The sequence below is a fragment of the Sclerotinia sclerotiorum genome, genomic scaffold, assembly GCF_000146945.2.
Source record: "Sclerotinia sclerotiorum 1980 UF-70 scaffold_29 genomic scaffold, whole genome shotgun sequence".
NCBI lineage: Eukaryota > Fungi > Ascomycota > Leotiomycetes > Helotiales > Sclerotiniaceae > Sclerotinia > Sclerotinia sclerotiorum.
This window is the reverse complement of record NW_001820807.1, coordinates 197,611-221,604: the sequence shown is the minus strand read 5'-3', so window position 1 is coordinate 221,604 and position 23,994 is coordinate 197,611. Positions and strand designations below refer to the sequence as shown.

The window sequence follows — 23,994 nt, the reverse complement described above, 5'->3', positions numbered from 1 at the left end:
CCGCTCGTTCTCATGTTATAGCAACTAATTCCGAACTTCTACAAAAATTTGAACCCCGTGGTGCAAAGGCCGATAAAGCCAAACAAGTCACTGCTTACATTGTTGGACATTCACAAGATGGTACGGCCAAAGATGTCACGATACGATACTTGAAAGGCCATATGTTACTTGGTCGAACCAAGGGCAATCGCATACCTGTCGAGAAAGTACCAGTATATAACTCTAGAGGCAAGATCAAGCGCCATGAATACTATGACTGGTTCAAAACTGTAATGAGCGGTTATGTGCGAGGGAGTAAGAAATGCCCTAGGACCGAGATTGATGATCATGAGGAAGCTACAGACCTCAAAGCTGTTCAGCCCAAGAAAAAGGAAGTGAAGGAAGGAGAGGAAACTCTTCAATCCTACAAGTCTTCTGCTGAATTTGTACTGGAAAGACATCTTAGACGAGAAGAAGCTATCCTTGATACAGCAAAACATGTAAAAATGTTCACTGTCAAAGCGAAAGGCGATAATCCTACAGAAGAAAAGGTCTTTCTTCGAAAAGACGTCGTCAGTTGTAAAAGCTTGGAGACATGGCATAAGGAAGGCCGAGCACCCATGCCAGGTGCAATACCACGAAAACGTGTTCCTTATCGAGCAGCAACAACAAATCGGAAGCGTGAGCTTGCTGAAGCAGAACTTGAAAGTGGAGAGAAAATGTTACAAGGTCTTTATAGCCGTGATCAAACTGATTGGATTATTCCTCCACCTATTGAGAATGGTGTCATTCCGAAGAATAGCTATGGAAATATGGATGTTTATGTGCAGAGTATGGTACCAGTGGGTGCGGTCCATATTCCGAGAAGAGGCACAAAGAGGATTTGTACACGGCTAGGAATTGATTATGCGGAAGCTGTTACTGGATTTGAATTTGGTGCTAGGATGGCTATACCAATTATTACTGGTGTTGTGGTGGCTGAGGAGAATCTAGAGCTGGTCATGGAAGAATGGGAGAAAGATGAAGCGGAGAGAGTTAGAAAAGAGGATGAGAAGAAAACTAAAGCCGCTATTAGTATGTGGAGGAAGATGATAATGGGACTTCGGATTATCGAAAGAATGACAGATGAATATGGAAGTCATGGTGGACATGAAGTAGACCTCGTCAATCCGTTCAATAATAGAAATAAGAAAGAAAAGGAAGTCGGCCGAGACTCTAATTCGGAAGAGCAAGCGATCGAGATGCAACAACAGGATGAAGAAATGGCAGGCGGTTTTTTCCCTAAAGGGCACGATGAAGAGGAGCCGGATATGCATCATTCGACTAGTTTCTTTCCAGTTGTTGCATCGCAAGAAGACGCAGATGAGGATGAGGGAGGAGGAGGATTTATTGTTGAAGACGAGGAACGAGAGACAAGTAATGAGACTAATGAAACTTTATCTGCCACATCTCAAAGGTTTCAATTCATTGGAGACGAGAATACCGACACAAACCCAACTTCCGATGACGAATCAGAAGAAGAAATGAAAAATAAGAAACCACAAGCCATATTACCTGCTCCAACTCCCCGCACTAGGGGAAGGCCAGCTGGTTCAACAAACAAAGCCCTTCCCAAAATCAAGCCTTCGGACTCAAATTCTAAACCAAGAACTCCCGCAAAACGCGCCGCTCCTGCACCAAAAGCTTCTGGTAAACGAAAACGTATCCCAGACTCCGAAGACGAGGATGATGATGATTCTTCTTCTTCACTCTCTGATATTGGAATGGATGATGAGGAAGAAGATGAAGATGTTGCGGCACCGCCCAAGAAATCATTAGCAAAGAAACGTGAACCAGTAGCTAAAAGGGGAGTTACTACACCGGCGGCTTCTACCCCGCCGGTGAGGAAAACTCCAAGAAGAAATGCAAAGAGAGTTAGTGAGACGGGGACGAGATCGCGTTATTTCGAACATGTAGGAGATAGTGAAGAGGATGAGGACGATTGAGCTGGTGAAGGATGAGAAGTTGGGGGAATGTATGATAGATATGACCTTATGTGGTACTAGGCGGATTTGTATAATATCATATACGTGCAACTTTGATTTCGAACTAATGGACACGGATTGGGCTGAAGTTATGGAACGGCGGTGGGAATAGATGAGCGCATGGTATGAGGAAATGATGCACATTCAGGGGTTGAGAGGTCTAAAATAGCATCGTGTATTATAATGATGTAAAACTTTACATTTGCATCTACACCCACTATTATATGTATGACAAAGATCATCGACTGAGAAGATAGTAATCTTACTACATATTTCATTTATCCCGCTATCCATCTTTCATACAAGGGCCTGGGCAAATATAAATAGATCTAAATTCCCAACCATCTGGAAAATAAAAATGTCTATATTTTGGTCTCACCGTCATCTAGAGTTAATAGATGGATGGATGGATGGATGGATTGCAAAGATGTTCACCCCTCCAACTACCTAGCGTGCCGGAAAGATTATTCTTGGCTCTGGATGTGGGTGGACTTCTTGGGAGTTAAGATCGGTTTAGATATAGGACTTGGTTATTATATACTTATATATGCTGTTGCTCATAAGTTATTGATATTATCATGTTTTAATGACAATAAGCATGTATTCGTGGGAGTGATAGTGATGTGTTTCACTTTTTATTTCCTTCGGATATTATCAGGTAAATTATGTTATTATATATATATATGTTATGCTGTTATTCTCCTACTTTTTAACGACCCGATTAGCGGTAAGGTCTACAAGCACATTAAGCGTCTCATTTTTGGATTACAGTACGTTTTATATTAGGTGAAAAGAATCGAATGGATTTTGTCCCTTTCATATCCATCGCTATCGCCTGTGGATTCTCTGGTACCGAACAGTAGGAGCATCTTTAGAGCCATCCTCGTTGAATAGAATACATAAATTTCAGGATCAGGGTCAAACAATATGCGTATTCCTATCATATTCATCAAACCTCTAGATTCAGTTCTAAGCTGAATTCCTTGGGCAAGTCTTGTCTATATAAACTTTTCATCGGGCTGCTCTCTACTATAGTAACGGTAGAAAGTAAGTTCAGAATGACAAAGCATGATTTGAACCAATTAGTCCGTCCTGTGGTAGTGAAATTTTGAGCTAGACGTTGCTGCATTCCTCTGACTTGAAAGCGTGGTCTGGATTACACAGATAATAATATATGTATATATGATATACTGCCAGCGGCTAAATGAATGGCAAAGATGAATTGGATAACGACGAAAAAAACGGCCTAAACTCAATACAATTCTACCAAATAAACCCTAGATACTATAATATCGCCTTAGTTCGATTCCCATGTAACAAGCTACTTTATATACCACCCATATTCAACTTTTCTATCCCCTCTACTAATAGTACCTAAGTTCGGGTATTTGGTTAACAAGTAAATCATTAGAACTAAATAGACTTACGTCTATGGATGATACAAATAGCAAGGCTTTACTTTACTGTATTTTCAGGTGCCTCAACAGTTCTTTTTAAAAGTCACTTGCATCCTAAATTTCATACCCCATACTTCTCTCTTTGCAACCATTTCCATCAAATTAAATTCACCACAATCTGAATTTTGTCAATGTTTCTCTGTAAAAGCTTTCTACCAGCAGCCCTAGACCGTCATACAAACTGTAATAACTAAAGAGATCTGAAAGATCAAGGATCTTCTGAACTAGATTACTGTGTTGTTCTACTCGAATATCAGGATTCAAATTGCATCGTTGTAGGGCTGTGTGAATGCTAAAGTTGGGAAGCAATGTAGGCTCGGGAAGTGTCAGATGTTTAGAATATTGTCATCTCCCAGCACCTATATACTGTCACTTTAATATTAACGACAAAAGCTACCTAATAATGTTTATGTTGGTACGAGAAGGATACGGAAGACGTAGCACCCACGGATTATGTAGGTCCTGTATGTCTAATTGTATTCTGTCTAAAAAGCTAGCTACATATTGAAAGTGGTAAGTCTTATATAGACTTACTAAAAGAGCTAGTCTCTTTCGCGTTCGCTTAGTTCTTTATTACAGTAGTAATTGAATTGAAGTCATTCACTTCGTTCACACAGTTTAATTATCATCGAATAATAACACTCGTCTCATAAATATTAGTTCGGAAGCAACATTAGAACGGCTGCTTTTTTAAGCAGGGAGAACTATCAAAGTCGAAAATGAATTATCATGGCATTCACAAAGTAATCTCCATACATCATAATGCTTCTTTGTCCAATTATTTGACCTCTCAGTGAGTTTTATAGAATAATTTAAATAGTTGTATCATAAAAATAGCAAGTCATGGCGACGCGGTAGCATTCTCAAATCATTCACTAATACCCATCAATTACCTCCTACTCAAGCCTCAATGATTCACAAATCAAACAACTAATCCCTCCCTTCATCATCTATGCCCGCCGGTGCCGCAAAGTCATATTCACCTACATATCCAACCAACTAACCTTCGCCCATCTTCTATAAAAGTACCTTGTTCCTCCGTCAAGTAATTTTTATATATACTACTCCACAAAATCAAAAGCTGCAAAGATCTGCCGGGCTTCCATATACGCGGAGCTGAAGACAAAAGTTTGGGAGGTGTCTTGTAAAGGTTTCTCAATATACTCTTTTTTTTTGCTCTTTTATATTTCGTTTTTTATCTTAAGCATGTTTTGCTTTACAGTCAAAAATCCTAGTCTAGTAGCAATCATAACTTTTCTTCAAAACGATAATAAAAGTGATATTATGATCACTATTACCTGATCCATCTAATATAACTTTCACTTGCAATTGCGTATTAGTCCTGCGACTATTAACCACTTTCCACTCTTCTAATCCTCCTTTCTTATTTCTTTTTCGTCGTTCCTCCTCCGCCTTCCCCGAAAAGTAGATACACAAGACTCCTTCCAGTGTATCTGTATCACGATTCCATTTTTTGATTTGTTCTTTTTAAAACCCCATACTTCTATGTTTAAATAACTTTCCATTGAGCACTAAGAATGACGTTGACCATCTACTGAGTTCTATAATAGCTCTCCATTATATTTGGTCCCAACCCTATATCTATAGTGAGACTCCGAACTCGTATCTAATAGGATTTCTCTTTATATATTTAAGACTCCGACTTAGTAGCCCCTTTATCATTTCCTCGTCTATTTTTCCACACCCCCTATCAACCAATCAACATCCAAATCTTAAATTCTTCTATAAAAATATTATTATATTACTATATAATATGAGCAAAAAGCAACGATCTTACATCGTCAATTGATTAGACACACTTATCTTACTAGCTACGATGTAACAGACAAGCCTACCAAAAAGTATCATGATAGATGTTGAATATCAGCGATGGCACCGCAAAACTACTGTATCAGATTAATCTCAGAGCTCTTTAGCGAGAGACTTGTGCTCCCTTTTGACAGAAATCTTACCAAAAAAAAACAAAAAAAACAGTAATAACTCTTCTCCCATCGACAACAAAAAACTAGTATCAATTATTAATTACTGTCTACAAATTCTAATACCATCTCACTATCATTTCATCTTTTTCACATCAACTAATTTTCATCCCTCTCCGAAAAACCTAAGTCTTAAGCCCGTAGAAACAAGACCTGGAAAGCAATATAAATGACAAAGTAGATATTATCAAAATATACACTTCTGATCCTCCTTTTTGTGAACGAGATCTTTTAGTCGTGGAAGAGCAATTCCAAACACCCCTTTATATAGCTAGATATCTAAGAAAAAAAGAGCTATATTCACCTGGAACCCTCAGTCCTTTACGCAAGCTACTAGCAATCTCCACCATGTATTTCCCCTACATAGCCATCAATCCAATCTTCGTCCCAAATTCACCACACCCCTCATTTTCTCACATTTCCCCCTTCTCCTTAAACACAGACCACTCATTCTATTACCGATCATCTATCTCTATAAAAAGAACCACTCACTATTAACACATACCTCCCCAAGGCAATTATACAAAAGATGTACATATTGAAATCAGATCTTGTATTATAATATAATTAACTTAGATTTGCATTCTCCTGCCCTCTCTTTTTTTTATTAATTATAAATCATGTTCTCTTAATTATCAAATCTCATATAATTTTATCAAAATGATAATTATCAAGTTTGACAATGAGATAGTTGTTATTATTGTCATTATTTGATTTTGACCTCTGTTCTATATCATCAAGCATCTTTCTTCCTGTGCCTTTTTACTCAATCCTTTATCAACTTTATTCTCCCGTCCCCCACTTCTCTTTTTTCCTCTTTTTTTATCCTCACTCTTTTTCCCCTTTCCCCCCTTTTTAATATCAGCAGAATGAGAGTAAATAATTTAAAAGAAAAAACAAAATAAGTATTATAAAGATATATAGCCTTATTATTATATATATATCTCTCTCTCATCCCCCGCTCTCTTCCCCCGCTCTACCCCCCTCTCACTCACCACTATTTCCCAACCCCCATTTATCCCCAAATAGCTTCTACTAACCCCATCCCATCCCATCCTGTTGGGTTTCTTGAGACCAGAAAGAGCATCAGATTGAATTGATTGATTCTCTAGCTAAGCAGTTAAGCTGCGAGTATATATCCAAAAAATGAAGGAATAAGGTTAGGTATTCGGCCTTCGGAATTAAAGTGCTTTGAAATCAAAATATTGAAAGCAAACAAACAGTATACCAAAAAGGAAAGAATGAATTAAAAGTTGAGTTTTGTTTGCTCCTTATATGCATCATGCAATATATATGCATATGCTGCCAAGATCCCAGGAGGTCAACACATCCCATCCCATCTCATCAAACTCAATTCAAAAAAATTCACTGAAGATTAAATATATACATCTATCTCCTGCGAAGTATATATCCTCTTATCTTCCTAGTATTTATATCCATCTACCTACATACCCAATCATCTATTCATAATTCAATCTATTTCTTTATAATCCATAATCACAATCCTGAATCATAGCACGACATAGACATCATAGAACTTCACATAGATAAAAAAAAAGCATAACAAAATACAACACAATACAACACATCACAAGAACAGAATAAAATGAGGTGAAGAGCATTTTCTACTTGTTAATTCTAAGATTCAAGAATGGAGCTGAGATCTATCCCAATTGACTTTTTGACCCACGCTTCATCTCTACTCTCCATGTATATATCTAACCCTTTAGATAAAGTCAAATACCAGTTATGGAAGATGAACTCCGGATTCCATAGCTTTATCTAACTATCTTACCTATCCCAATGCACCATCTCAACCCAGCCCATCATAATACCTCTAGATTCATTTCCTTGGAACTCGCTAACATCCACCCCCTTAAAGGTTCGCAGTCTCCTGTTGAGTCTTCCTAACAACCTTATCCACAGCTTGTGCAAAATAACCAATATTATTCGTGTTCAATCCCGCCATACTGATTCTTCCATTGTTCGTCATATACACATGAGCCTCGCTTCTCAATTCCAAGACTTGCTTTTCAGTCAACCCTGTGAATGAAAACATGCCGATTTGATCAGTGATATGGTTCCATTTTCCAGGTGTACCCATCTCTTCTAGCTTTGATCGAAGTTCTTTGCGCATGGTCATGATTCTTCCGGACATTTCCTTTAAGTTTTCTTCCCACTCCTTGAATAAAGCTTCGTCGTTTAAGATTGTGCTTGCGATTCTAGCACCATATGCTGGAGGAGTTGAGATTTCGGATCTCTGTAAAAGGGTCAATTGACTTGCAATTCTACCAATCGTCTGTTCCGCGTCTGGAGCCGCTCCAGTTACGAAGTGGAAACATCCGGCACGTTCACTATATAGACCAAGATTCTTGGCAAAAGACTGAGCGATACAAAGCTCAAAGCCTTGCTCGATGAAATAACGAATGGCCCATGCATCATTTGCCAAATCACCGGAAGCAAATCCTTGGTATGCGCAATCGAAGAAAGGGAAATGTTGTTTTTGTTTCAGGAGGACGGCAAGTTCTTTCCATTGGTCTTTTGTTGGATCAACACCAGTGGGGTTATGTGCACAAGCGTGTAAGAGAATAACACTCTTATCAGGAGCATTTTGGATGGTACTCTTCATGCCATCGAAATCCAAACCCTTTGTAGATTTTGAGAAGTATGGATATGTAGCAACTGGAAGGTGAACATTGGAGAAGATTTGATGATGATTTACCCATGTTGGGTTACTCAAATAAACGGTTGGAGAATTGGGGTAGAATTTCTTGAAAAAGAGAGCACCGAGATGAACAGCTCCAGTACCGGAGATAGCTTGAATGGAATAAGCACGTTTATCGGCGAGAGCTGGAGAATCAGCTCCTAACATAAGTTTCGCAGCAGCGGATGTGAAAGTGTTGAGACCGGCGATGGGAAGGTATTCGTGGTTTAAAGCGGGGTCATTGCGAAGGATCTCATCAGCCTAGAAACATATATACGTTAGCAGATATCAAACAATATTCAAAGACTTTAAATACCTTCTTAACAACTGGCAGAACCCAAGGTTTTGCATCGTTGGTCCTATAAGCACCAATGCCCAAGTCAACCTTCTTATCAAAAGTATCAGCACGATAAGCAGCCATCAGCCCGAAGAGGGGATCCTCTGGAGCTTTAGGAACCGCATTCTCGGGAAAACTAGTAGCAGATAATTCAGACATCTTATTGGAGAAGATGTGAAGTTCTTTCTTGACGAGAAGAAAGGGATGAAAGGGATGAAGAGGATGAAAAGGACGTGGAAGATGATTGAGGAGAGCAATAAATGTGAGTGAGGGGGAGAAGAAGATGATTTAAATGTCATAATATAATCTTGGCATTTTAGAGCACAGTAACATAAACAGCGCAAACATGCGTGCGGGGACCCGTTGTCTCGCTTGGCAAAATCTGGGGTGATCTTATAGGATTGCAGTGTGTAAATGGGATATTTTCTGTATTAAAGTTTTAGCTAATGGCAAGCAATAGTGGTTTGTGAGCCAATGAAATGAGTAGGTTTATTCTATGCGAGCATCGGACTTGAGGAACTGGTTAAGACTTTCTCTGTTTTCTCTATAATATTTACAAAGGCCGAGGTATGATTTCCCTCTACGTTTATCTAATCCGAGGGATTTTCTAATACTACCTAGTACATGGTACACACATCTAAAGATTCTCGAGATACTCACTCCCAAATACTATTACTTCCGAATATCATCAATAATTCGGTATCGATTTTAACTTCAAATCCATGTGCTGACCCATAATACATTCCCGTGACAAATTCCCTTTTATGATCTGCGGGTACCTGGCCAAGCAAGTCACGATAATCGTCAGCCAAACAGGTAGCTTTCCATGTGAATAATATATATTTGATTGGTGCGGCTCAATGGATGATTGATTCATGATAAGTTTCAGATATCAGATATCCCACTTCTACTTCCATTTCCTATTTCCACTCCTGTAACTAACTAAATTCATATTATATCACTAGATCCCATAGGACCAGAAAAGCACTAAGTCCACATGATGCATAGAATACATACTTTGCTGTACTCTTTCGTTCAGTTGCCCTTTTCAATTCCTTATTACCTCCGCCGACATTTTCGGTAGTTTGGTGAGATTGTTCGGCTAGGATTTCGATTTGTTCCGCTTGTGATGCTACACTATTCAAGAGTTGCGTCTGAAGCTCCGAGATTTCAATCAAGGACTTTTCTGCTGTTCTGCAATATAATATAGTCAGCGTAAGGTCAACAAGTATCAATGAACACCATGAACATACTTGACCTGATCCAAGGTACTCTGATAATGTTTCAACATATCATGATTCTCTTGTTCAAACATTTGTATTTGTTCCGGAGTCAGTCCTTGTTCAGGAAAGGAGGTTTGTGATGGTGATTGTGCCTCTAGGTGAGCATTTCCACTTGAAGTATATTTTGTCGATGATGACTCTCCAAAGCCCACAATATCCGGCATCATTACGCGAGATTTTGCAAGATTACTCTTGTTCTTCTCCATCTCCCTCATGATTCTCTTCTCCATCATTGAAGCTTGAAGGGTACCACATTCTGAAAGCTTTTGCCGTAGATACCACACCACACTATCGCGATGCATCTTGATTGCATTTAGTTTTGCTTCTTCCAACTCTTGCTCCATGGATTTTGATTGTTCTCCACCTCCTGCTGCCCAATTTCCAAATCTTCCCAAAGTTCGTGCATATTTATTTTGTATCATCAGTGCCTCGGCGGTATATCGTATGCCTTCAGCCTCATCCATACTTCGTATGCTAACATTTAGTTCTCGTAATAATTTTTTCGTTTCGGCATCGATTTCTTCGCGCTGGCGATCGTTCAAATGTCGCCATTGTTTCGTTTTGGAAGATATATTTGTTCGCCTTGGAGGGGGTGCTGTTGAAAGATAGGATTGTCGGATATCCCTGAGATAGCTATTCAATGAAGCTATATGTGAGTTCTGATAGAATTTATAAGTAAGTTATATCAGCGAAAAGAGTGATCGCTATGACGTACTATTCGATATGCCTCCTTTAAGAACTCATCAATATTCTGAAGGGTTAAAGAGGGATCTGCTGTGGGAGGAGCATTGAGCTCTTTCAGCAATTTATTGAACTCTGGAGTTATGTCTGTCATAATAGAAACATGTGTTGAAAAGATAAATGCTTCAATCTACCATGACATTGTTTGCAGTCGTTGTACAAAGTGTGTTTGAACTGAAAGCTTTGCGCCAGTCCAATAAAGCTGGCCCGAATGCGATGATGGAATGACAAGGCTGAAATAAAACTAGAATTCGATTATGTAAGAAATTCAAGCTTTTGCGCCCCACCAATGGCTGACTGCCGACCATTTTGACTCTCGGCTGACTGATGGCATGGATCACAGATGAGAGACGAGAATCTTGTACTCCATATATGTATACACTTTAATTTACAAGACCTTATACCTTATTCCAACTTCTCACATTCTCTCTGCTTTTCCCTTTTATTTTCCTTGTCCCTTTCAACTCCTTTTAGCAACTTTCTACTATTGCAAGCGTTGCAACAGTCTCTCCTTCCTCCTCCGTATATCGCAATATATACTTGCACTTGCGAATTCCGCTCTTGATGGGATTTCGCCGATCACACATGATCATGCATAAACCTCATTGCCTGGACTGCGAAATCGGTGCGACGACATGGGGATCCTTCGACGAATCAACATCTGTCAAAGGATAGATCGGATCTAAAGTGCCGTGAAGAACCGCCAAAATGGCAGGTTGACTAACATTTCATTATTAAGCCATTACTGTACCAGTTATTCGTGCTTTGATCTACTATGCAATCTTTCATGAGCCGTTACTGTACAGCTCTAAGCTACTATGCAATCTTTCATAAGCGCTTCCTATATCTCTACAACGTTCGCTTTCCAACGGTAAGTATTTTTTTCCACATTTTCTCCCTCCATCTTTCCTCAATCTCTTTTTCACTCGCGTACTCTTCATCATGTCTGAAGTGAATCGCCTCGAAAATGCAGAAAAGTCACAAGAAGCAGAAGCGAGTTTACAAGGTGCCATCGTCCCCAATGAATTAGATCAATGCCCAGAAGATTCTACTGTAGAGGAAAGAGAGAGATTACCGGAACATGTCTCTATCCATAATCAATCCTCCTCTTCATCGTCAATAGCAGAAGATCAAGATGATACACCCGATCTCGAATTGGCACCTGTTGCTTCCGGTCCACCATATTCGGCTTTTGGTCTTTGGAAAAAGAGATACATTGTCGGCATGTGCACATTGGCAGCTTTCATCTCCCCTACGTCGGCCAACATATACTTCCCGGCGCTTAATCCACTCGCCGCGGACCTGGGTGTATCTAATACCCTCATCAATTTGACTCTCACATCTTTCATGATCTTTCAAGGTCTGGCGCCAACAGTTTTTGGAGATTTAGCAGATATGGCTGGAAGACGTCCTACATATATCATTGCATTCATTATATACTTGGGCGCAAATATTGGTCTAGCGCTACAGAACAGTTATGCTGCTTTGTTCATCCTACGATGTTTACAAAGTTGTGGAAGTAGCGGTGCCATCGCTTTAGGGTTTGGAGTCATTGCGGATGTATCCACAAGTGCTGAACGGGGATCTTACATGGGACTTGTTGGAGCTGGCGCCATGATGGGACCAGCTATAGGACCTGTGATTGGTGGTATCTTGGCACAATTCCTGGGATGGCGTGCAATCTTTTGGTTTCTCGTAATTCTCGCAGCTGTGTTCCTCATACCATTTACTCTTACCGTTCCTGAAACTGGCCGGAACGTTGTTGGTAATGGATCTATCCCGCCTCCAGGCTGGAATATGACGGTTGTTGAATGGTGGAAATGTCGCAAAGAACAAAAGTCTGCAGATGGACTTTCTCGGACAGCAACAGCTGAAAGTAGAAGAGCCGCGCAGGCCGACCTTGCAAGCAAACGAAAACTACGCTGGCCAAATCCTTTGAAAACAGTATACATCATCATGGAGAAGGACGTTGCCATGGTGTTATTTTACAATGCTCTACTATATACAGCATTCTACGACGTTACAGCTTCTACACCACAACTTTTCAAGGAAATATACGGGTTCAATGACTTACAGATTGGTCTATGCTATCTCCCGTTTGGATGTGGTTGTGCGTTGTCTAGTATTATCAACGGTAAAATGTTGGATCGAAATTACAAGAAAATAGCCCGAGATATCGGATTTAGCATCGATCGTAAGAGGGGCGATAACCTGAGACATTTTCCCATTGAAAGGGCTAGATTAGAGATAATTTGGCCTCTCTTGAGTGTGGGACTTGCTTGCTATCTTTGTTATGGTTGGGTGCTGGAGAAGAATGCTAACTTGGCTGTACCTCTCGTTCTTCAATTCTTCTTAGGGCTTTGCATTAACGGTGCTTTCAATGTTCTAAGCACTCTTGTTGTTGACTTGTATCCACAAAGTCCATCTACCGCCACGGCTGCAAATAATCTTGTACGATGTCTACTTGGTGCAGGTGGAACAGGGATCATTACTATTATGATTGATCATATGGGAAGAGGATGGTGCTTTACATTCATTGCTCTTGTGTGTATTGCCACATCTCCAATGTTATGGATTGAATTTAAATGGGGACCGGTATGGAGAGAAGAAAGAATGGTAAGAATAGATAAGCAGGCTGGAGAAGAGAAGCTTAGACAGGAAGCTGAAGAGGCTAATGCTCAAGTCACGCAACATGATGGAACAATGAACGAGAAAGTTTAATGATACCTTGGCTATTTTAGTGATGATTGGCGTTTGTATGTAGCATTAGATGGTTTGATTTCTGGCACATACCCGGTTGCGTTTTATTTATAATCTACTCGGCATTGTATGTATTGCATGTATTGGGGGAGATGAAGAAACTATTCGAGGATGGCGCGGTGGGAAGGGATGGTTTAGTTGTTAATTCGCGAAGGGCCAATAATATATAGCTTAGCATGCTATCTCAAAATTCCATACACATTTAATCAACTGTGAGCCGGACTTAATACTGCTTTTTGCTTTATTTCCGAGTTTGTGGGGTTCCATCCAAAAGGAAAATAAAAATTATTCCATGCATCATTTATCCGGAAATGTCGGGTCCACGGTCAGATCTCTTCAAAATATTGGTAAGCATATATATATGAATGGAAGTTGGCTTGTTATTTTCCACTTTCTTCTCTCTGAGTGATGGAAGATTTTGGTCATGAATTCCTTGTGGTCTTTGAATTCTTGATATGATTGTTCTTTCTGATGATATGTTCTCAGATAAACTAGTGTTTCCCTGTGATATTCTTAAAAAGCATCAATTTTGGGGCCCTTGGATGGGAGACTTTCACATTAAAGCGGAGTAAATGAAAGCTATTCTATACTCCGGCTTATTTTCAGTTACGGTCTGCATGAAAAGCGGTTGGATACCCACCTAATGCATGGTTCCGGTCATATTCAAAGGTAGCTTTACAAACGCATAACCATCTTATATGATCGTACCTTCCAAACACACTTTCAATCCATCCGCATATAATTCACCAATGTCTCTTTCCCTCACCGTCTCAATCATCCAATGTCAAACACATTCATCTTCAAAACAAGATGGATACATCCAAAATCGAAGATATCACCATCTCCAACCTCCCACGATCAGAATCAGACAAACCTCCCGAACTTCCCCTCTATCGACAAGTTTCAACTCAGCCCTCAAACACAGGTCTAATCACCTACGATGATCTCCCATCCTGGCACAAAGACAATCCTTCAATCTATACATCCTACCGACCCATCACACACTCCATATCCCGCTCCCTAAAATCCCTCTTCACTCTACACAACGAAACCCTAAACATCCACACGCATTCTCTCCCCTTCCTCACCTGTTTCCTCCTCATAGGACTCATCTTCTACATCTTCTCCATCTACTTCCCACATAGTCCATTGGTTGATAAATTCATCTTTGCCATCTTCTTTCTTACGACTACAATATGTATGGGCCTTAGTACGGGATATCATACATTGATGAATCATTCACAAGAGGTAGCGGGGATATGGCTACGATTAGATTTTTGTGGAATTGTGGTAGCGATTTTGGGGGATTTTGTTACGGGGATTTATGTCGCTTTTTATTGTGAGTGGAAGTTGCAGGTGGGATATTGGGTTATGGTTTGTGATCCTTTTCTTTGCTTTTATTTTTCGGACTTTCTCTTTACTTCTTTTTCATGTGGTGGAAACCTCAAGATTATCAATCATCTTAACTCGGCAAATTCTTACATTCTAGGACATAGATCATTACTCTGACGTCTGCAATCCTGGTTCTTCTCCTCCATCCACATTTTCAAGGTCTCCAATGGCGCACTTTCCGCGTTTGTATGTTTATTGGAACCGCGTGTTCGGCTTTCGCACCGATTATTAATGGGATTGTTTATTTTGGATGGCATGAAGTGGTGAAAGGGACAGGAATGCCCTGGTATCTTGGCGAGGGGGGATTACTTGTTTTGGGAGCGGTGATATATGCTGTGAGTCTTTTCCTCTGAGTTTAATTATCCCCGTTCCTACTCGTGAAGGAAGGAGTGTTCGTTAAGTTGAAACTACCTGGGTAGAGTCGGCTAAAGAATGAGGAGAAGAAAAAGGGAGAAATAGAACTAATGAAAATCAAAAATAGTTACGTATACCAGAATGTTATTTCCCGGGTAAATTCGACATAATAGGTCATTCGCATCAGATTTTTCATCTTCTGGTTGTGGGAGCTGCGGGATTGCATTTGGCGGGGTTGTTGAAGGCGTATAATTATGAATATCATCATCCGAGATGCGGGTTGAGGTAGTTTTGGAGTTTGTTGGTGAAGGGGAAAGATTGGGGTTGGTAATGTGGAATGAGAGGGCTTCTGGAAGGGAAAAGAGGTTGTTAAGGCGACGGGATTGTGGGGAGTTTAAGATGCGGTTTGTGGTTGAGGTTGAGATGTCTATAATCTTCAACCGTGATAGCTTGATCACTCGTTGGATGGGCGGCTGGCTGGATAGGTAATGTGTATAATTGGTGTAATAGAGCTATAGACCAAATACCGAGGCGTTTGATTAGTCTCAGTAGTCCGTTGGATATTAATATTATTAGAAAATTAAACAAATGTTACATAATACAGAAATAACATCTCCTGATAGATTCGAATTAAGATGAGAAATATATAATATCTAATATTTAAAATAGTATAAAATAAAAAGAGCTATCTTAAATATATATTAATAAACAACTTAAATTATTAAAATCATAATTATTAAATCATATAACGTGGTTTATCATTGAGTGGATCACTTTTATCTCAATTTATCCCTTTGAATTTATATTATTTAACAACAACTGAATCAATTTATTAAAACTATTAAGTATCTAATAATCTAGGATCTATTATACTATTCTAATAAGTTCTAGAATTATAATCAATCTTTTTATACTTACTACAATATCGATTAGTAGATGATTCCCCATTAGAATTTCCCTCATTTTGACGTTCATCATATTGAATCTGATTATCAACTTCTTGTTGTGATAATATATTTTCAGCCTTCTGTTCAGTAAGTACTCCTCTATTGTGTAATTAAGTTTTTTTAATATATCGATATTTATTTAATACCTCATTTGCTCTTTGAAGTATGTGATTCTCAATATTCAAAAGTATTGGATTTCTTGAGACCAGAAAGAGCATCAGATTGAATTGATTGATTCTCTAGCTAAGCAGTTAAGCTGCGAGTATATATCCAAAAAATGAAGGAATAAGGTTAGGTATTCAGCCTTCGGAATTAAAGTGCTTTGAAATCAAAATATTGAAAGCAAACAAACAGCATACCAAAAAGGAAAGAATGAATTAAAAGTTGAGTTTTGTTTGCTCCTTATATGCATCATGCAATATATATGCATATGCTGCCAAGATCCCAGGAGGTCAACAAAAAGTGTAACTTCACATACTAATCTTTTTATATTTTTAATTAAAGTTTATACAATCTCAAATATAGATTTAAAAGAACTTGATTGATAACGAGTTATTCGAGTTTTTACTAGAGTTGATTGTAAGAAAGTCTCAATTGAATTGTGAAGGGTTTGAGAGATCCAGGAGTTAATAAGTTCCAAGGAAATAAATAAAGAAATAGAAGTACGAATTCTAATATCTAGTTTTGAGAGTATAGATTGAGGATTGAATGATATTAGATCTGTTCTTCGAAAACCAGCTTTTATATTCTGAATAGTAAATGATTGTAAATATACAACTTTAAAGGCTATAAAGAATTCAATTTTGATGATATAATTGATGTAAACTTTGATAAATCCTTCAATTTGATAATTATATAAACGTTTAAATATACTCAAACATTCAATATTGAATAATTGAGTTAAATAATTTGAATATAATAATAATCTAAGATATATAATATTATTTGATTTGTAATATAATTGAAAAGGTATTGATTTATAACTTTCGTATTTATTCAATATTTGTTGAAATGCTTTAATTATTTTAAACTTATCTTATTATCTATTCATTTATTAAAAGTGGATTTAATAATTCAATCTATAAAAAAACCATTTTTTATATACTAATTAGAAAGATGATATTGTTCTTGTATTACTAAAAATGAAGATATAATCCAATCCTCTCTATTATCATATATAATCGTTATAATCTATTCTCGATTATTTGATTATATTACCTTGCTTCTATTATATCGTTCAATACTAATTACAATTATTCCAGGGCATATTATATTTATTATAAAATTGATTTCATCAAAATTATAGAAATCGAAATCGACAATACTATATTTCGTTTGTATATTGAATATCAATTGAAATCATTTTTTAATAAATTTTAGATCTTTGCAAAAAGTTCTTTGGAAATTATAAATACAATTAAAATATATCTTTAACTTTAGACATCGTTTGACAAAACAATAAACCCAAAGTTTTCCAACCTTTTTCATACTCTACGATTCGAGGATATAATTCACTATATTTTCTATACTTTTTAATTTAAATATGAATTTTTTCTCATTTATATTAATTATATACTAAGTAAACACCTTCTCTTCTAATTCAATCATTTTATAATCATTTGTTCAAGTTTCAATACAAAAAATTGAACTATTCATTCTGTGAATAAATAAAATATATGATATATTATATAACTTAATAGCACTTTAATAACTTAGTTTTTTATTTGTATAAATAGCTTCAATAAATAAAAGTATTCGAGCTTTTTGATTATCAGATTGCATCGTTGAATCGTGGATGAATCGCATATTGAAGTTGAAAGATGTGAATTGAGGTAAAATGTAACGATACTATACTAGAGGCAGCGGCTGCCTAAGGTTTCGTCTGATTGGTAGTTGTGGGTTAAGGCTTTATCACTGGTCTTCACTTGGAAGTGAAGTCGTTACTAGATCAAGTAGAATGTAGGTAAACTAATTGATAACTAAGTTGAGCACGAAGCTCCTTAACCACGAGACTAAATGAATGTTTATATACCCTATATCATCTTTTGAGGACCCTTGGGACCCTAAGGTCCAAAAGGTCCTCGAGGTCACGTGAATTAATGAATCGTGACATAAAAGTGATCCACTCGATGATAAACTACATTATTTATAATCTATAATAAATATAAATCTTAAAATAATACATAATATTAATTCTTAATCTTTTATATATAATCTTTTAAAAGAATTTAATTTAAAACTTGAATCTAAAAATTACTCTTAAAAAGTATTTTATACTTCCTTAGGGCTAGTTAGGTATTGCTAATGTTTTTACACCACTTTCTATGATATCAAATTTAAGACATAGATAATTACCATTAGATCGCTCTCTCTGTCTTGATATTCCTTCTTTGCTAATCTACTCTATACAATTATATACATAAATACTCACTTACCACCCAATGATGAATCATCCAACCGTTCATCCATGAAAGTTCCATTGCGACCGACCAGTACCAGCCTCTTCAGTACCTCGTCGCTTAGACGTAGACGTAGCCGCAGTAGGAGCAATAGTAGCTTGTGGTGGTCCAGAGTACCTTGGAATATTTCCAACGCTACCATGACTTTCTGGGTTCGTTCCTTGTGGTGATACATGATGTTGTAATTGCCTAGAGTACCCATCTTGTCTTGGGATATTCTGCATATTACCAAAGCCTCTTGTGTTCATTCCGTATGGAGATACATAGTATGGATCTGGATGCCCGGAATGTCTCGGAACATTGATAAAGCTACCATGACCTCCTCTACGAGTTCCGGATGAGAAGTATGGTCTGTTTGTAGCTTGTGCATTGTTTCTACCATATCCATATTGTGCATCAACCATTTCCATATCCGTAGCTGAAGCTCTCATTGCCGGCGCACCAGCCATGTAATTGCCAACAGATTGAGCCATTTGTCTTGGGACACTGAGCATACTATTGTAACCGAACTCGGTAGGGGAATACCCTCCAGGACCAGCCCGACCTCTGCCGTTGTCATTATTATTACCATTGACCATGTTCATACCAATATGATGCGATACACTTTCTGGCAAAGGCTGTGAAACGGACTGTTCATTCCATCTGTCCATGAAAGTTCTGCGGGGGAAGGATTTGGCTTCGACGCGATTGACCATCTTCGGAATACTAGGTGTCGCGAATTTGTTATCGTTGAAGAATTGAGTAAGTTGTTGTCTCTGATTATCTGCGATGCCATTTTGGACTCCTTGATGACCACGATGATTTCTGAAGCTAGAATTGCTTCGTGGTTCCATTACTTGCTGTAACTGGCATCCCTACCACCGCCTGGACGTCATCATCATCGTCTTCGATAATGATGAGCTTGTTGGCAGAGCCCTCATCTTCTTTCTTTTCTGCCAACACCATCTTCGTCTTGACATCCATTCCCTCGTCAACAGCATTCATTTTCTCTCGCTCCTTAGCCCATTTCGCCTCGAGCCCCGCACATAAAGCTTTAAACTCCCCATCCTTTTCAAACTTCGCAGTGCAGTCTTGAAAATGAACATAAAACGCAGTAGGTGCCTCTGCAAAATCAAGAAGATCGAGCCCAACCAGTGTATCCCCAAGCGGTTTGAAACTCTTCCAATCAATACAATTCTCACATTGTGCTTTTTCACACCATCGACATCTGTAAAGCATTCCACCAACAAATGCAGCTTTTTGTTTGCAATCTTTACAAGTATGCCGGGGGCATGCAAATTGGAATTTTTGAGCCTTATGTTGGTAGATGTCAGTGAGACATTCGTTGTGATAGACTCTTGGACAAACTTTGCATCGAATAAGTGGTGAACCATACTCGATTTTACAGACTTGACAATATCCTTGTGAGTTGATGTCAGGTTTCTTCTCGCATTTAGGAGCAGAAGTTTTGGCGTCGGCGGAAGAGAATGTCTTGACGGCCTCCCATTGATCATTGTTGATACTATCCTTAGAAACCATGTATCCACCCATCGCAACTGTTCTTTCCTTGCCAATCCTTCGATCAGCTCTACTGCCTGATGGTTCAAAACCCTCTGAATATTTGGTGGATTTGGGTCGATGGTGTTCAATAGTCTCCCCGTTGAACAATGTTGATTGAATGCGCTCACGCTCTGCAAGCCATTCTCGCTCAAATTCATCTTCATCAACATTTGAGCCATTGGTGACGTCTTTCCGAACAAGGAGATCTGCGGATTGGTCCCTGCACACCTTAATAGTAGTTTCCAAATCCCATTCCAGCATCTTGTTTATATCAATTTCGGGACGGGAGATGACTGCTGCTCCTCGGCGAATAAGAGTCATGAGCTGTTTAGTGTCCATTTCCGGCATCCTGCTGTTGTTGCCGCTAGAGGCTCCGTTCAATTTTTCTTTACTGGAGGGTCTAGCCTGGGTGTAGATATCTTCCATAGATTCCGTGACCTTAGCTAACAAATAGGGCTTCTTAGCAATTCGTGGCATCATTTGTTCCTCCACAGTACCTTGAGAAACAAGTTGGTAGACTATAGGAGGGCTTTTAAGACCAACACGGTAGGCCCGACAAATTGCTTGATTTGTTACTTGAGGGTTCCAATCTTGGTCGAGAAGAATGACTTCAGAAGCTGCCGCGAGGTTCAATCCTAAGCCACCGGCTCTAATAGAGATAAGGAACACATTATGATTGATTTCAAGGTCCATGAACATTCTGATTGCCAAATTACGTCGTGCTCGGCAAGTGCTTCCATCAATTCGGCAGGTGTTGAAAACCGAGCCATCTCCCCCTTTCAGGGCCAGAAGCTCTTGGACAAGATCTAGCATCTTTGTTGAGCCAGAAAATATGATAATCTTCTTTCCTTGCCTAACTACTAACTCGGTAATAAGCTTTTCCAAAACAATGAATTTTCCAGAAGATTCGATTAGATGTTGGCCAGGAAAGTATAGATTGGGCTCCGCATCTTCAAAATGATATGGATGGTTGCAAACCTTTCGGAGTTGACTAACAAGGTTCATCAAGCTTTGCCAAGTAGTACGATTCTTCTCGCCATTGTGACCACCGGAGGTTGATTCCAAAGCGAGATTTGTCGAAGCAGATGACTCCTGACTGTTATCAAATAGCTCGTGTAGAATCTCCCTATCCGTCTTCTTGATCAATTTTTCATACCATCTCTTTTGCATTGGACTAAGTGAGACAAGAAGCAGGACCTCCTTCATAGGAGGTAGGCCTAAATCTACCCCCGGGGAACTCTTGGTTCGTCTGAGCATGATCAGTTCGAGGAGATGGCTAGAGGCAACCAAAAACATCCTTGATATAATCTCCTTTTGATATATTGAATCCCTTTGCGAAGCAATCTCTTGTCTGTTGAACGAATACCTCTGGGTAGAGGAAGTGAAAGAGAGACTAGAGCTCTACAAGGTCGTTTTGAAGAGGAGTATCGCTAAGGATCAGACGGTATTCTGCTTTTAGACCTTGCAAAGACCTAGATACCTCGCTTTCATGGTTTTTTATCTAAATATTAGATTATCAGTAAAGTGACTATGAATGTTAAAGAAGCTCGGGATTGACAAATTGCATTAGAATGCTCGAAGGGTTTTAAATTAACTGCACTAATTGGAGCCTCTGATCATTCAAAGAGAATTGAAACAGCGAGAAGTATAATTATGTATGAAGCAAAAGAAAGTGTTAAGGAAGGATTGAAGAAAGAAGAACTGTGATTAGGTGGGTAAACTGGTTGAGTGGTCTGCGCAAAATTTTACGCGATCATTGAACGATTTTTACTCACAGTCTGACCCTCATCCAAGAAAACGTAGCGCCAAAAAAATACCCCTTTAAGCCAAGATTGCTCGCTCTTACAACAACTAAAATGTTATGTTAGCATTGTACGTTTGCAAGCCGTGACATCAAGTCTAGAAAGTGATAGTTGATCTGACAAGAGCAAAAAGATTCTTGAGTAAATTCTGGATAATTAGATGCCTTAAATTGTGAAGATGATACGACAATGAAGAGCCATTTATGTATATGTCCAACATCGAGATTGTCAATTCTTCAATAATGGCATGGGTGGAATGAAAGTTTGAGCGCCCCCCCCACATTAGGGTTGTGTAGGCTGGTAAGATGGCGTCGCTGTATGTGATAATTTTTGAATAGCCGTTCAAATCGAAACACTCAAGGTGGTTGAAACTATACACAAGATCTTCTTCGAGAGCCAAGTCGAGAAGCTTTAAGAATGCCATACTAAAATGCATAATACAGTATTCCAGCGTGGTAGCGGAACGCCACGAAATAATGCAAATTAGAACTCACTCGTATGTTGTAATGACCAAGTCCACTCCGGCATCAATATCATCATCGCTGTCCAGAGAAATGGGATCTCTTCGCAACGAATCCTGGCTAGCATGGTGCTTTCTCTTTCTAGTGGCATGGGGGATCAGGTTTCCTAGCTTATCAGTTTCTCCAGCAATAATATGCTTCAATCTACGGCGTTCCTCACATCCTCCATGAAATTTAACGACGCAAGTCAGTCCATTTCTCTGTCTCGTCCATCCAGCTTCCCAAGACTGATAGAGGACAAACAATAAGGAACGGGCGTTGTAATTTGCCTTTTACAGAGGTAGGATAGTTCTCTTTGAGGTATTGAATCAAGGAAAGTGTTTGAAGAGTCTTTCCTAGCCCCATATCGTCACCCAAAATGCCGTTAGCCCCATTTTTGTACAAGTAGACCATATAACTTAAACCCGCAAGCTGATAAGGCTTTAAAGTAGCTTTGATGCCATTCGGCTGGGCTTCTAGCTGCTGATAAGGCACAAAAGCTGGTAGTTTGGCCCTCTCTTCTTCGGATAGATTGAAATTGTGCGATTAGCTTCTGTAAATAGTTACCTTGTTGTAGCAATGGTGCGAAGTAATCCTGCTTCTCTATCAAGAAAGCTTTTCTCTGAGCTAAGGTTGCGTTGGTAATTTCTTCTCTAATTTTAGCCTTTGTATCAATGACCTTGGCAGGTTTAGATTTTTTGAGAGAGTCCTGAGCACGTATTCCTGGCGTTCGGCCATTTCCTGTGGTATTGCTAGGGGTATTCGGCTTCCTGTCCCGCATTTGTCGTTTGGCAGGAGGGATATTATATGAAATAGCATCATCATCTCTATCCAGTTGATCCAAATTTCCTGGTGTTACTTGTGAAAAGCCTGCTCGCTCAACAGGCTCAACAGGCTGTTGATGGTTATGAGATAGAGTGGCATGTAGGGATTGTGTCGCTGAATAGGTTACAGCACTAGGCTGTTCTATATCCTCTAGTGCAAGTTGATGTTGAGCATCTGAAAGAGAAAATGATAAGTCAGTAGTGCGCCTTTTGAGTTGTGAATAGAAAGATAAAGTAGCAACACGCGACAAGAACAGTCAGCAAAGTCAAGGCTCTTAACTTGACGGTATGTAAATAATAAGAAGGAAGATGGTGGAGAACGTTTTAAGAGGGACACAAATAGGCTTTGAAAAAGTCTGGAAAGGGTAAATTGGAAAGAAAACAGAGGATGTGCGGGAGGAGAGGCAGCAGGCGGATGCGGGGGGGTGAAGCAACTTGAGGAAAGTGGTAACAATCAAGAATGGAAGCTCGACTTGGAACATGCATGTTTCAGCACGCCAAGGGATCTGCCGCATTGCATTGCAAGGGTGCAAGACTTACTGCGAGGAGTAATACCATGTTGCGACGGCGTTTGCGGGTGTTCCATGATCAAAATCAAAGACCGCGCTTTCTGAATGGCTGTAAAAGCTCTGGCGCAAAGTCGAAGTACTGAATGGCAGCGCGATCGCTGCTAAAAGCTGCGTTAACTTAAACAAATGGTATTCGATGTGTCACAGAATGCTATTGAGGGTGGTAAAAGAGAGGGATGTTCACAAGATCGAGAGCAGTGAGCAAGAAATGGGAGATTTGAGGGCAAAGATTAGTGAGTGTATCTCGGTAGCAACCTGATAAAAGCAATTTGATTTGGTTGGTAAACAAGGCCTGCACTCGCCTTGTTGACTGACCATATTCA

The 23,994-nt window shown here is 39.1% G+C and overlaps 6 protein-coding genes across 6 annotated transcripts in view; 2 read left to right on the top strand and 4 right to left on the bottom strand.

The window, feature by feature from the left end:
- The window catches only part of SS1G_14098 (hypothetical protein), a gene marked incomplete at both ends in the record, with an annotated part of 3,584 nt that extends 1,620 nt beyond the window's left edge, over positions 1-1,964 (top strand). The window contains 2 exons of the mRNA XM_001584951.1: positions 22-120; positions 343-1,964. Coding sequence (XP_001585001.1) covers positions 22-120; positions 343-1,964 — 1,721 coding nt within the window. The remainder of the gene's footprint in view (positions 1-21; positions 121-342) is intronic.
- A 5,372-nt stretch (positions 1,965-7,336) lies between these two features.
- SS1G_14097 (hypothetical protein) lies at positions 7,337-8,660 on the bottom strand (the record flags this gene model as incomplete). The annotated part of the gene is made up of 2 exons (XM_001584950.1): positions 7,337-8,425; positions 8,481-8,660. 2 exons carry the CDS (start codon positions 8,658-8,660, stop codon positions 7,337-7,339), a joined length of 1,269 nt encoding a protein of 422 aa, XP_001585000.1.
- Positions 8,661-9,157: 497 nt separating this feature from the next.
- SS1G_14096 (hypothetical protein) lies at positions 9,158-10,833 on the bottom strand (the record flags this gene model as incomplete). Its single annotated transcript, XM_001584949.1, has 4 exons — positions 9,158-9,170; positions 9,519-9,695; positions 9,755-10,430; positions 10,824-10,833. The coding sequence occupies 4 exons, from the start codon at positions 10,831-10,833 to the stop codon at positions 9,158-9,160; spliced, it is 876 nt and encodes a 291-aa protein (XP_001584999.1).
- Positions 10,834-11,467: 634 nt separating this feature from the next.
- SS1G_14095 (hypothetical protein) lies at positions 11,468-13,246 on the top strand (the record flags this gene model as incomplete). Its single annotated transcript, XM_001584948.1, has 1 exon — positions 11,468-13,246. One exon carries the CDS (start codon positions 11,468-11,470, stop codon positions 13,244-13,246), a length of 1,779 nt encoding a protein of 592 aa, XP_001584998.1.
- A 1,092-nt stretch (positions 13,247-14,338) lies between these two features.
- On the bottom strand, positions 14,339-14,829 carry SS1G_14094 (hypothetical protein; the record flags this gene model as incomplete). The annotated part of the gene is made up of 2 exons (XM_001584947.1): positions 14,339-14,474; positions 14,768-14,829. The coding sequence occupies 2 exons, from the start codon at positions 14,827-14,829 to the stop codon at positions 14,339-14,341; spliced, it is 198 nt and encodes a 65-aa protein (XP_001584997.1).
- Positions 14,830-18,439: 3,610 nt separating this feature from the next.
- Positions 18,440-23,688, bottom strand: SS1G_14093 (hypothetical protein; the record flags this gene model as incomplete). Its single annotated transcript, XM_001584946.1, has 8 exons — positions 18,440-19,066; positions 19,296-20,625; positions 20,842-21,215; positions 21,794-21,827; positions 22,273-22,405; positions 22,479-22,799; positions 22,846-23,277; positions 23,643-23,688. The coding sequence occupies 8 exons, from the start codon at positions 23,686-23,688 to the stop codon at positions 18,440-18,442; spliced, it is 3,297 nt and encodes a 1,098-aa protein (XP_001584996.1).
- Positions 23,689-23,994: the final 306 nt, after the last annotated feature.